The 12,793-nt window shown below is 31.0% G+C and overlaps 3 protein-coding genes across 3 annotated transcripts; 2 read left to right on the forward strand and 1 right to left on the reverse strand.

The window, feature by feature from the left end:
- Positions 1–204: 204 nt before the first annotated feature.
- On the forward strand, positions 205–3,155 carry HELRODRAFT_111197 (hypothetical protein). Its single transcript, XM_009018261.1, has 8 exons — positions 205–270; positions 602–702; positions 885–1,070; positions 1,246–1,318; positions 1,434–1,540; positions 1,686–1,785; positions 1,968–2,134; positions 2,497–3,155. The coding sequence occupies exons 1-8, from the start codon at positions 250–252 to the stop codon at positions 3,119–3,121; spliced, it is 1,380 nt and encodes a 459-aa protein (XP_009016509.1). The 5' UTR covers positions 205–249; the 3' UTR covers positions 3,122–3,155.
- Positions 3,156–5,030: 1,875 nt separating this feature from the next.
- On the forward strand, positions 5,031–9,063 carry HELRODRAFT_77676 (hypothetical protein; the record flags this gene model as incomplete). Its single annotated transcript, XM_009018262.1, has 12 exons — positions 5,031–5,384; positions 5,669–5,715; positions 5,999–6,065; positions 6,564–6,620; positions 6,727–6,825; positions 6,995–7,072; positions 7,539–7,617; positions 8,128–8,220; positions 8,350–8,409; positions 8,550–8,664; positions 8,763–8,837; positions 8,895–9,063. The coding sequence occupies 12 exons, from the start codon at positions 5,031–5,033 to the stop codon at positions 9,061–9,063; spliced, it is 1,293 nt and encodes a 430-aa protein (XP_009016510.1).
- A 1,865-nt stretch (positions 9,064–10,928) lies between these two features.
- On the reverse strand, positions 10,929–12,336 carry HELRODRAFT_171537 (hypothetical protein; the record flags this gene model as incomplete). Its single annotated transcript, XM_009018263.1, has 2 exons — positions 10,929–11,556; positions 11,651–12,336. The coding sequence occupies 2 exons, from the start codon at positions 12,334–12,336 to the stop codon at positions 10,929–10,931; spliced, it is 1,314 nt and encodes a 437-aa protein (XP_009016511.1).
- Positions 12,337–12,793: the final 457 nt, after the last annotated feature.

Here is a 12,793-nt window from a genome sequence, read left to right on the forward strand (position 1 = left end):
ATAAAATTAATTTTTTTAAATAATACTTTTAAATAAATTTTTTTAAATTAATTTTTAATGTAGTAAGTTTAATAATTATAAAGTTTTATTCGAATTATTTACTAAAAAACATTTTTCTTTGTAAAAAAAGTTAAACTAAGTTCTAAATAAACAATTGTCCATCTAAGAACAATATTTTTTGCATGCCGCGCGTGTAGTTAGGCATTTATTTTATTTTCGTCCGGTATCGCTTAATCGATAGCAGTTTTAATGGCAACCAACAATGTTACGGTAGTCTTATTTAATTATTTTCTCAATTTTTATTTAATGAATGTCATTTTTAATTAAATGAAAAATGAACATAATTGATGAATCAGAAAGTCAGTCAGAGTGAGAATGATAATTTAATTTTAATTGGTTATATTATATTATTATTATTCGTTTTCATCTACTTTTATCCTTTTCACTTGTTACAGATTTATTTCAATTTATGTTAAGAATAAAAAACTTAGTTTTTCAACAATTTCTGATTTCTATTATGTCAAAATATTTATTATTTACTGTTTAATTAAATTTTAATTATTAAAATTTATCAACTATGAAACAAAAATAAAATTTACAGTTAAAAGCCATTAAATCAGTTGATGGGGAAGTCACTTGTGTTTCATTCCACCCATCCAAAGATATTCTATCATATGGCACCATTGAAGGAAACCTCAAATTGTAAATCACTTTATTTTTTTTGCTTTGGTGTTTAGTTATTTTAATTTTTTACTTTTAGTATCTTATAAATCAATCGTTCTTAAAACATTTTATGATACTCCCACATTTAACTATAAAATTTATAGATTAAATGTTAAAATATGGTACTTGGAATTGATCTCTAAATAATATTTATCTAACAGGGGTTCGTATTCAACAGAAAGTGATTTCCACGAACTTATGAGTTTCAAACACCACAAGAAATCATGTCGAGCAGTGTCTTACTATGAGGATGGCTCGCATATCATGTCCGCATCAGCTGATAAGTCATTCGCGTTAATTGATCTGAAAGTTGGATCTCTGGTGCACAGATTTAAAAAGGCGCACGAGTTAGTATGCCAACATTTATTCTCTGTTTGACTAATAATATGCTGCTTAATGTTCTATAAAGATGAATAGATGGAAAAAATATTACATTATATAGAAATGGAAAAGTTGATATTTATTTTATATATCATCTTTTTAAAATGTATCTAAAAGATGTGATTAACGAAAATTCAACAGGTGTGCTATTTACAGTGCCCTAGTTGTCAACAGACACATTGTTGCTACTGGTGATGATAATGGAAAAATAAAGGTTAACATATTTTCTTTTTAATCTTGAAATTATATGATAGCAAATTATTTAAATGAACAACAAAGTATGAATAAACTTGTTAGTTTATTTAAATTTGCCTGCAATTAATGTTAAGTTATGGGACACGAGGCACCACAAGTCGATAATGGAAATGTCAGAACACGATGACTGCATCACTGACATGATAACAGATGAGAAAAATAATTTATTACTTTGCACCAGGTAAGTTGCAGTGACATTTTTTAATGTTTTTTTTTTAAATTGTCCTAAAATTATTAATTTTTTCACGTTCATGTGTAAATGTTTATATTATTTATTTTCTAAGATATTTTTCAAACATTCATAACTTTTTGTATTTATTTTTCAGTGGTGATGGTACATTATCAGTTCACGACATTCGCAAGCACAAATTAAAAATGCAATCAGAACTGATGAATTCTGGTTTGCAATCACTTGCCATTGTCAAAGTAATACTTTATTTTTTTCTGATTTTCAAATAAAATTAATAGGTTATATAGTCATATTTCTTTCAAATCAGTTGTTTTCAAAATTTTTATTATCAATTTTCATTATTAAACTCTATTGAGGACAACAATTTATGTTTAGTGATTTTTTTGAACAAAAATTAATTGATTGTTATGAAATTCAGAATGGCGAAAAACTGGTTTGTGGCAGTGAGGATGGTGTGTTAAATTTTTTCAATTGGAATGAATGGGGCAACATAAGTGATCGCTTCCCTGGCCACCCCATGTCCATTGAGAAGATTGTTCCACTGACTCCTCAGCTCATCTGCACCGCTGCTTCTGACGCCATCAGGTATTTTGAAGGCACTTCCACTTTTCTACTTGTCTCGTTCTGTTTTTTTCTTCTTCTCACGTTTATGTTCTTAATTTTTTGGAAGTAAATAAAGCATTGTTTATTGTTTATATGTATGCAGAGCAAATTGCATTTGAAAAATAGTTTTACTGTTTGTGTTGGAATTTGTTTTGCCTACTTTTGTTATTCACTGTGATTTAATTTTGTCAATTCTAAATTTATTGTTAAACATGGTTAATAAAAATCATGTTTAAAGATTTTAACATTTTTTTAGCAAAATTATGAAAGTAATTTGACGAGACATAGTCTTAAAAATTACAGTTGGAATGATTAATTTGTGAAATGTAAATTTATTTTTCTAGAGCTGTCAGTGTATTCCCAAACCGAATCATAGACATTATCGGAGATCATGGAGGTTCGCCTGTTGAAAGTTTGTCATTGTCCCACTGTAGGACCTGGCTGGCAAGTTGCTCACATGATCAACACGTCAGGTTTTGGGATGTTTCCAATGTAAATTCAAATGGAAAGGCAAAGAAAAACGTTCGACAATTCAATACAAAAGGTAAAAACAAATTCTCAACAAAATCTGAAATTTCAAAGAGAGAAAATTTTTTTGCTGATCTGGTTGAAGATATAAAAGAAAGTTCTGGCAAAAGTGATCCTAATAAAAATGAAATTAAAGATGAAGAAACTGATAGCGATGATGACGATGATGATGGTGAAAGTGATGACGGAAATAGTTGTAGTAGTGATGGTGATGACATTGATGATGGTAGTAAAAAATCGTGTAAATTTACTGACACAAATGTGAACAATGATGATGACAGTAACAAACAAATTGATAGCTCTAAAGCTAATAAAAACCATACTTGTCAGAAAAGATCACATGACCAAGAAAAAAGTGACAGTGATGATAGTTCTGATGATATATTAGGAAATGACAATTGTAAACTGAATCACACAAAGAAAAAATGTAAAAAATCCTAAATTTGTTTAATATGCAGGTTTTATAAAACAATTATTTTGTGTTTGTTTTTATTGGGTGGTTTTGACGAGCGCAAGTTTCCTACATATCGATCAAACATGGAAACTTTGATACAATCAAACATTCGCAACAGTTTTTGAGTTTCTGACAGAAAGTATTCTAACCATAACTCGGTCACCATCCAATTACAACTCCACAAAACAGCACTTCCCGTCTGAGCTAACTTCCTATACAAAAGCAAACTTGATCAAAATTTAGATTTCTGTATATCTTCGGGTTCATTTTCTATTAAGTCAAATGAATTATAATAGCACCAATTAAAATAAAAAAAATTATAAACGGCATGTTCGTGTTTGTATCATGTATGTATCATGTTTGTTTTTTGTATGTATGCTTATTCGTTACTTATTATTTCTAGACTATCGTTTTATTATTATCTCCCTCGTGAACGGCTGCCTTGACGTAGCGAGGGGGCTTCTCACTAAATGTCAATCAAACAAGTGCTTCTTCTTCACTTGTTTTTTCTTAAAAATGCAATTTTCTATCTTCGATATACTTTTCGTTGTAGTTGAGTTAAATTTCTTTATATCTTATTTTAGTCAAGTTATTTTTTATTTCTAGGCGTATTCGTTTTTTATATTGTTGTATATTATTTCGAGACTTATTCGTTTATTTTACCGATGTTATTATTTGTAAATCTGTAACGCGCTAACATATACACGGCGCTTATACACTCTAAGATATCATAAGTTAGATAATTTAATAAGTAGGTAGATAGGATTGTTTATATAACTAAGCAATTTGAAGTGCATACAACGCTAAGCTTTCTGATGGGGATCTTTTATCTTTTTATTCTTATCCCATTCATGAACGGCTGCCTTGATGTGGCGAGGGGGATTCTTGCTAAATGCCGTTTAAATAAGGGCTTCTTCTTCTCCACTTGTTTGTTTTCTTAAAAATGGGATTCTCTATCTTTTTCTTGGTTGCATTTTTTAGCGCAAATACTCTCAAACATAGGTTATATTAGCATCTGTACATATGCACATGCATATGTAACAAACACAAACATACAAACAACGGTACAGCACAACACACACACAAACATACAAATACATAAATAAATGCATACATATATAAATATATACATACATACATATAAGCTTACATACAAAAACATACAAATTTTTTGCTTAAATCCAGATTACAAATAAATTTCTCAAGTATAATACGTTTCATAATCATAGACAGTAATTTTAATTTAAATTGAAGCAACTATTCGCGTGATTTACTGATTTGAAATAAAAACCAAAATCTGCTATATAGAATTTATTTAGAATTAAAACTGTGAATTGTGCCAGTTGTACCGAAACATTCGAATACCATTTTACCGATTGGTTGTTGATCGCAGTGTGAAATTTTATTTTACTGCTACCTTGGATATATATATATGTGACTGCTACGCATGTATATATTATATATATAATATATATTACATCCGTGCTATTAGGTTGATTTTGTCGGTGGATGAGATTGTGACTAATTTAGGAAAAAATAGATACATGGTTGTATTTGAATGGATGGATGAGTGAATGAGTAGATAGATACCTAAATGAATGAACGAACGAACGAACGAATAAATGAATGAACTAGCGTCAGCCACAAAAAAAAACACGTTAAAAAAATTCTCTATCCCAATCAACGGATCGAAAAAATTTGCCATTTAAATGATAAAAACTTTTACTTTTAAAGAACTTGTTGCTACTGATGTGTGGCTAGCGCCACGTACGACCTAAATATTTGCCTTCTCGTGGGTTCGACTTTTTTGGATTTTCATCAAAGGTTTTGATCGAGTTGTAAAGTTATTAGGAAAATTGTTTTATGCCAAAAAAATTATAATTTTAAAAATTTGTTATGGATGTTAAGATCGGCTCCAAAAGATCTCACGCACCTGAAAGCAGCTCCAGCAAGAAATTCTGCTCCTTCTGGCTTGTGAAAAAGAACAGATTTTGTTTAACAGTTCCTTCAGTAGATTCAGATTTTTGTCCATCGCACGTTGATAAAAAAGTTTCCGACTTCCAGAATACTTTGGAAAATTCGCAGAACTTTCCAGTTGTTAATAACATTAACAATAACAACAACAGCAATAAAGATGACACCACAACAACTGCAACGTGCCAGTTTTGGCTTAAAAAAAAAAATAGATTTTGCAAAGCAATGCCAAAAAATAATTTGCAATATTGTGTGGAGCATGCGGTCCATTTGAATGTAAGTAAGTTGTTTCATGATTTCATATATAAATAAAAATAAGACATAAGTACATCATACCAAAAATGCAGATTAGTTTTTTAAGTGAATGGTACTAACTAATTACTAAATGATAGTTTTTTTGCAGTCTGTTATAGTATTCCTGTGTCATTATTATTATTATTAGAGAATTTATATTCCACCCTTTAACCATAATATGTTGTAATCCATGCATGGCTCAAACAAAATTTTCATTCACCAAGATCAATCAATAGTCTGAGAGTTACATATAAAATTTATTTCAGATTCAATTTAACAGAGTCAGGATTCCATGCCCTTATGATTCAAATCAGTTAGCTATGGCTCATGTTACTTTGCTTAATATTTCTTGTTATATATCTTACAACGTCTATGTTTGTTTGTTTCCTTGTTTATATCCTATATAGAATATCAAATCATGTAATATACATTGCCCATTATATGTTTGTGTGTATGCGCGTGCGTGAGTGCGTGTGTGTGTGAAATGTAGATCTTAATTATTTTTATTTGCATAATTAAAATTACTGAAACTATCAAACCGAATTTCATAGAATGTTGCCTAATTACTTCTTTATAAATTTTAAATTTCCTCGCAGTTCGTGTTACGAAGATCAACTTGAATCTCACAAGAAAAAATGCAATAGTCGACCATCGCTCAGGCCTGTCAGTTTCATTATTTGCATTTCCACAATGATACGTCTGTTTTTTCTATAAAGCTGTTAATAATTAATTCGTGATCAAGTCAAATCTTGAAATGTGAAATTTTGATTATTTGATAGCATATTAATTTAATAATATTTATACAATTTTATTTATTTATTGTTATAATTAAATCTAATTTTGAATCTTAATAGAAAAAATCTTATAAAATCTTAAGGTGATAATGAATAATGATTAAAGTGAACATGTTAGAGTAATGCTATAAAATATTTTAAACATTTGAAACATGGTTGAAATATTTTTTCATATTTTTCAGTTTGATCTTCAATGATATTATTTTTGGGCAAAAATAATTTTTCTAGTAAATGTGAATTTTATTTTAAATTGTAGAATCAATTAAATTAATATTTATCATTTTATACATATTTTAAACATTAAATTAACATTTGTATGTAAATCTATATTGTTTAAAACTAAAAAATATTATTTTTTTATTTCCAGCTTTTCTATGAAAAAGGAATCAATATAGGTGATGATGAAATTGTGAATGATTTGAAGGTCGGTACCATTTTGGTGCATTTAAAGAGTCAACATTTTCATTTGTTTAGTTAACAACATTGTTGAAATGAAATACAAATTTTAAATGAATGACCTTCAACTGCAGACTTCCATCAAAGATATGAATGTAGATGATTTGAATCTTCTCATATCAAGGGTCACCCAACTTTTCGATGGTACTGTTCATTTTCTAACAATCCTTATTGTATTGTTCTTTTTTAAACAATCCTATTGTACAATGCTTTCTTCATACTGGCCAATTAACTTACTGTTTCATTTTAAGTAACGAATTTTTTGTATTTTTTTTTTAAATTTTCAAACCAAACAATGATGATGATTCACCAGAAAACAAGCAGATGATAGAATACAGTGAGAAATGTCATGAAGTTTTCAGTGAATCACTCAATGATCCAAACAATGGCAACAATGCCCTGAAGCACCTCAAACAATTGGTTTGTTCTTGTTGACTGAACTTACAAAAAGTTTTATTATTTTTATTATTTTTTATTTTTTTGTAATAATTTTTGTGGATAATTTAATATTATGCAAAAGATATCATCCTTTGTATCTTCATAACCACCATAGATAGAAAATTGATTGTGTTATAGATTTAATTGATTTCATGTTGACTCATTTAATTTCGACTGTTTGCTCTTTGATTCACCTTTCTGCTCATCTCACCTCAAGTGAGTGTCATTCACTGTTGAAAATTAAATACTTTTGAAAGCCGTCTCTCAAAGCCAGTTCCATGGTTTAGGATATAATATAACTTTCATTGTAGGTCTGCTCACTCATAAATTAAATTTAAATTCTGCAACACTTCATAAAGCGTTCAATTCATGTATCTGTTAAGAGGTATTTATTAACAATGGACAAAAATTCAACAACATTGGTGTATTAAAATTATATAAAACACAGTCTTCGTTGGTCGGACACATGAATGACAACAATCTGCTTGGTGCACACACGACTTACATTGAATTTGGCGCTGGGAAAGGTTGCTTTTAACACTTTTATAAATGTTTAATTAAAAATATTCGAATGATAGAGCTTAAGGCGACACTGAAGACTGAGCACATATATCAAATAAAATATTCCTCGAGTCTTCTTCTTTAACGTTTTGTGTTGGGTTTATTACTTTTTCCAAACATTTCAATGGCCAGAAATAGAAATCATCATAAGTATGTGAGTAGGCAATTTATGCTTTAGAAATATAGCGTTTAATTTATATCAGCCTTGAAGTTGAAAAAACATTGCAACTTTTCTCATAATCAAAGCGTGCAATATAATTTTAAACGATAACAAACGTTACGAACGTAACCAACCATGCAAATAAAATAAACTTATGTACTTTTTAAAAAAAATTCAACTTGTAGAAAGCTCTATGCATGCTGGAAGGCATTAGCATTGCTTTAAAGTAGCAAATGAGTTAATAATCGCCTACACGGGCTTAAGACGCATTTCTGTGAATGGGAGTTATATAAGTGGTGATTAAATTTGTTACCAGGTGGATTGTCTCATTGGGTTCAACTGTCGAACAAAAGTGATGATTGTAGATACATTTTGCTGGACAGGAGCAGTGTCAGATACAAGGCTAGACGTCCTTATTATTTCACCTTTTAAATTTTTTTTCATAATTTTCGAAACTATGTCGTACTTGAATAAACAGCAATAATTAAACAATTTAATATGACGTGACAACAACATCAGAAGGACAGCTACCACCAAGGAGCTGATCAAGGACCTACCTTTGAAAGGATCAAAATTGATATTGAAGACTTGGCATTGGGTAAAGGGCTAACATTTTATGCTATTTTTTTGTTTGATGTTGGCTGGAGTGCACTTAATTTGTTTAAATGCGATGTTCAAAGTTGGTTTTAAATGTTTTGCAGATGTTAAATTGATTTGCTTGACCATAATTACCGTTAGGAAAGGTGCCTCAACTACAAGGATCGACTCACAACATTGTTGGCATTGGAAAGCATCTCTGTGGTAGAGCAACAGATTTCATGCTGAGATGTCTGGTCAATTCAGTTGCTTCCATGTTAGATATTTTCATTCAAGCTGTGCGCTTGAACAAATGAATTTTCTTATTGCACTATCTTAAACACATTAATTATTTATTAAATATCTTTAAAAAAGTAAAACGTTTAATTTATTTCATCACCTCACTGATGGAGATATTTATAAAGTATTAATTGATATTGGATTTTCAGTGTTTCAAATGCATTCACTTTTTACAAACTGACTTCTGCCTTTTATTTCTGACAACAGAAAGCTAAGTGGTATCGTGCTGGCCCTCTGTTGCCACCACAGATGCGACTGGAACTCATACGTTGGCAAAGAATGGTTTGCTGAGCACCGACTCGATCACAACCACTTTCAAATGCTTGTCAAAATGTCTGCTTGGGCTACTTGTGGCACGAAGCATGTTTTAAGTTAGTGCTGGATTCTTCTTAGTCGCACTTTTTATTCTCACTTCATTCAATATTTGTGTAGGTTATTACTCTATATGAAATTATTTTTTCAATTTTCAGCCGGTGAGCATGGTGAGCAGGACGCCAAGGTAATAGAAGATGCATACAATCATCCGAGGTTGCTATTTCATCTGTTTTTCTTTGAGTTTTAAGCGAACAAATGATAAATGTAGCACGTTATTAATTTTTTATTTATTGATTTTAGTAAAACATTTTTTAAAGGTATGGGGGTTTGCTACCTGAGAAAAGGGAGAGGATTGGTTTCATGTGTAAAAACATCATTGATATTGGACGGATAGATTATTTGAAAAGGCAAAAGACTGCCAAATCGATTAGTTTGATCAAATACATTCCCGAAGATGTCACTCTTGAAAACTTTGCAATCATAGGGAATTTTAACGTTTAGAATAATGCTTAATAAATTTTATTGAATTTGTGTATTTATTTTCGAACTCTAATGTAGGTAGTAAACTACTGTCTGCACTTCGTTGACGTCACTTTCCAGAGATGATTTTCAAGAGCTCAGTTTAATTACCTGAACTGTCCAACTATGATGTCGTAAAAACATATCAACCACCACCCAGCATCCGCACCAGATCCGATGCAGACTACTTCTAATAACTCAACAACTAACTAGCCTTCAAAACTTTGAGACTTTTTATCTGTCCCAACCAAAAAATTTAGAATCACTACAGAATGTCAAAGAACAATATAACAACAATCCAAATCAAAATACCAAATTCACATTTTACATCTTATCACAATACTATAACACCGGCCATCTAACATTGATGATTTCTCTGTTGCCAATTCTTTTGTGTTTACCTACACAATAATCATCGAGCCACTGCGGCTTCTCACTAAGCACATATTCCCCACTACAACAAAACAATGTAAATAAATATTTACGCCTCCCCCGACAAACTTTTATTTATGTGATTATTAGAATTTCACTTCTCACAGCACAGGATTCAAAAAGTGAGACAAATGTAAAATTATTCAAGTCTGTTTATGGACACAAATTCGTCGTTTTAAATCTTCACTTAAACAAAATGTTGAACGGAGTGTACAACAAAAATAACGCATCTATTGATGCGTTTAGGGCTCGGTTTTTCTTATAAAGAGAATCTTTGAATAGATTTATTTGCTTGTTATTTATTCGTGCAAAAATTTTGTAAGATCTAATTTTGAAATCTTTGATTAAAATAAAGAAAATATCTGGTAAAATATCAACATTTCGAAAGTTAAATATTTAAAAAACTGAATTGTATATGTATGTGTCTCATATCATTCTTAACATGTTTATGTAAGGACGAAAACAGTGAATAAAGATGGTCTTGTGATTAAAAAAAACAGAAACGTATGTGTGATTTTTTTCTTGAAGTTCCTTCACGCTTTTTATCTATAAATAGGGTGTTATTAAAGAAGCTGAGAGCTCTTGGCTGGTTTATCCGAGCGAGTGGCGTTTTCGTAATTGATTACTCTCTATGAAATGTACACTCTACACACCATCAGACTTTTAAACGCTCTGAACTACAAATACATCTATAGTCCAGCAGTTAAATGTTGAAGGGTGAGTCTTCTTATATTTTCAATTAGTTAAGCCCGACGCTTTCTATAAACGTTTTCCAACAAAGTGATGAGAACAAAAATATTGTATTATACGTATACAAATTTTAAAATATATAATCACAAGAAAAGGAATATCAAATTTTATTTTCATTCACAACAATGCTGACGCACCACAGTAATTCATTTCAATAAATTTAATAAGGAACACAAAAATTTCAACAAAAATATAAAACGACTATGACTGAAAAATATTGAGATATTAAAATTTTTTCTTCGCTATCGAACGCAAGGCTGGTTTTTGAAAGGAAGTTGGTTCTGCTGGTTGGACTTGCGTCTTGGAAGCATCTGTTTTTTCTACCTCTTTTTTAACATTCCTTGAACCCCAGGTTTTTTTAGGTTTAGTTTCTTCAACTGGCGGCGGAACTTCTGGCACTGGAGGAGGTTCAGGCGAAGGTTCCTTCTTCTTAGCTTTCACTATACTCTCTATATTTTTCGAGTTAACCTCCTTAGCCATTTCGTCTTTTTCGAATTGGCACCACATTTTACGCAAGTTTCGAGTATGCTGGACAAAGATGACGTCTGGTTGATCTTCACTGGCTTTAACGACGTCGCTCCGAACTTCTGGTTCGTTTTCATAAACTCCATATTCAGCTGCTGCATCCAATTCTATTTTCGATCTAGGTCTACGTTCTTGAGAGCCGTCATTTTGACTCACTTGTTGCTTCCACTTTTGAGATATTGTTCGTGATCTGTTGCTTTCTGACGGTTTTGCAGCTTTATCGTTTGTTTCATCGTCACTGGCGTTGGTATTAGGGTTTACAAATCTATCAGCCAAGTTTTTTATTCTTCCTTTCTTGCCAATTATATCTTCTGTTTTATCTACGCTTCTGTTGAATCAAGTTACGGATAAACATTAGTTATAAATATTTGTATAATAAATAAATAACTATTATTAAAATATTTGAACATAAATTATTTTACCTCACCACGCCTTCTAAAACTACAGGTTCGCTTTCCAGAATAATTGGTTGAGCATTAACATCAACATCTAATTTGAAGGGTTTTTTCGAAATGGGAGGTTCCGAATGACTAATATTTTGAAACATGTGTGCAAGATTCTTAGTGGCACCTCTTTCAACATCAATTGGTTTCTGCCATTCAGCAGGATCAGCCGATCTAACAACTCCTTCTAGCTGTTCAACCGGCTCGTTCTCTAAAACCATTTCTTCAGAATTTTGGCATGCATTTTCATCCAGTTCTAATTTAAATGGTTTTTTCTGTTGCGCCTGTTCTGTTGTGATTTTTTGAAACATGTGAGCAAGATTTTTTATTGCACCTTTTTCTACCTCTATTGGCTTTTGCCATTCAGCAGGGTCTGTGGCTCTTATAATACCTTCCAATCTTTCAGCTGGTTCATTTTCTAAAATAGATGGTTCTGGAGCATCCGATGGAACCAACTCAAATTTTTTCTTTTTTATATTTTTTACGTCATCAGTCTGCTCAGCAAAAAATCCAGTTAGATTTTTTATTTTACCTTGTTGAGTTTCTTCTTTTTCATCTTCCGATGACGAGGAGGAAGACGATGATGACGAAGATGGCGGTGGTTTCTCTATCTCCTTAGGTTTGATAGCAGATGTTCTTGTGAACCTTTTACTCGGCAAAGGCATTTTAAAAGTATATTTTAAATTTGAAAAACAACGGAAAAATAATAAATCGAAATGAACCGTAATATTTTTTCGAGTTAAACAATTTTAATTTTAGAATTTAGACATCAACATAAATATTTTGGTTTAATTAAAAACTTTCGCAACTCTATAAAATTTCATACATAAGCAAATGCAACAGAAAAAAAACTTCTATCCTTAGCTGCCGATGCTGCTTTACTGCTCTAAATTTTTCAAAACATTGCTTTAAAGTTGTGCATGTATACAAGTGAGGTTTGTAAGTTGTGTATGACTAACATGTGCGTGCATCTTCATACAACGTGTATGGCTTACATTTGTACATTGTATTATGCGCACATATCCTGTTTCTTATTTAAAATATACACACACATGTTGTACATACGCACACCACACACATATATATGTATATAGCACACCAGTAGATACATTCTACTTGTAG

This window comes from Helobdella robusta (assembly GCF_000326865.2).
Source record: "Helobdella robusta unplaced genomic scaffold HELROscaffold_21, whole genome shotgun sequence".
Lineage (NCBI taxonomy): Eukaryota > Metazoa > Annelida > Clitellata > Rhynchobdellida > Glossiphoniidae > Helobdella > Helobdella robusta.

What these genes read in the sequence shown, in the direction of transcription:
- HELRODRAFT_111197 (XM_009018261.1), top strand. Translation starts at nt 250, where the DNA reads ATGGCAACCAACAATGTTACG. An exon ending in ATTGAAGGAAACCTCAAATT is followed by an intron (nt 703 to 884) that starts GTAAATCACTTT and finishes TTTATCTAACAG; the next exon opens with GGGTTCGTATTCAACAGAAA. An exon ending in AATCACTTGCCATTGTCAAA is followed by an intron (nt 1,786 to 1,967) that starts GTAATACTTTAT and finishes TATGAAATTCAG; the next exon opens with AATGGCGAAAAACTGGTTTG.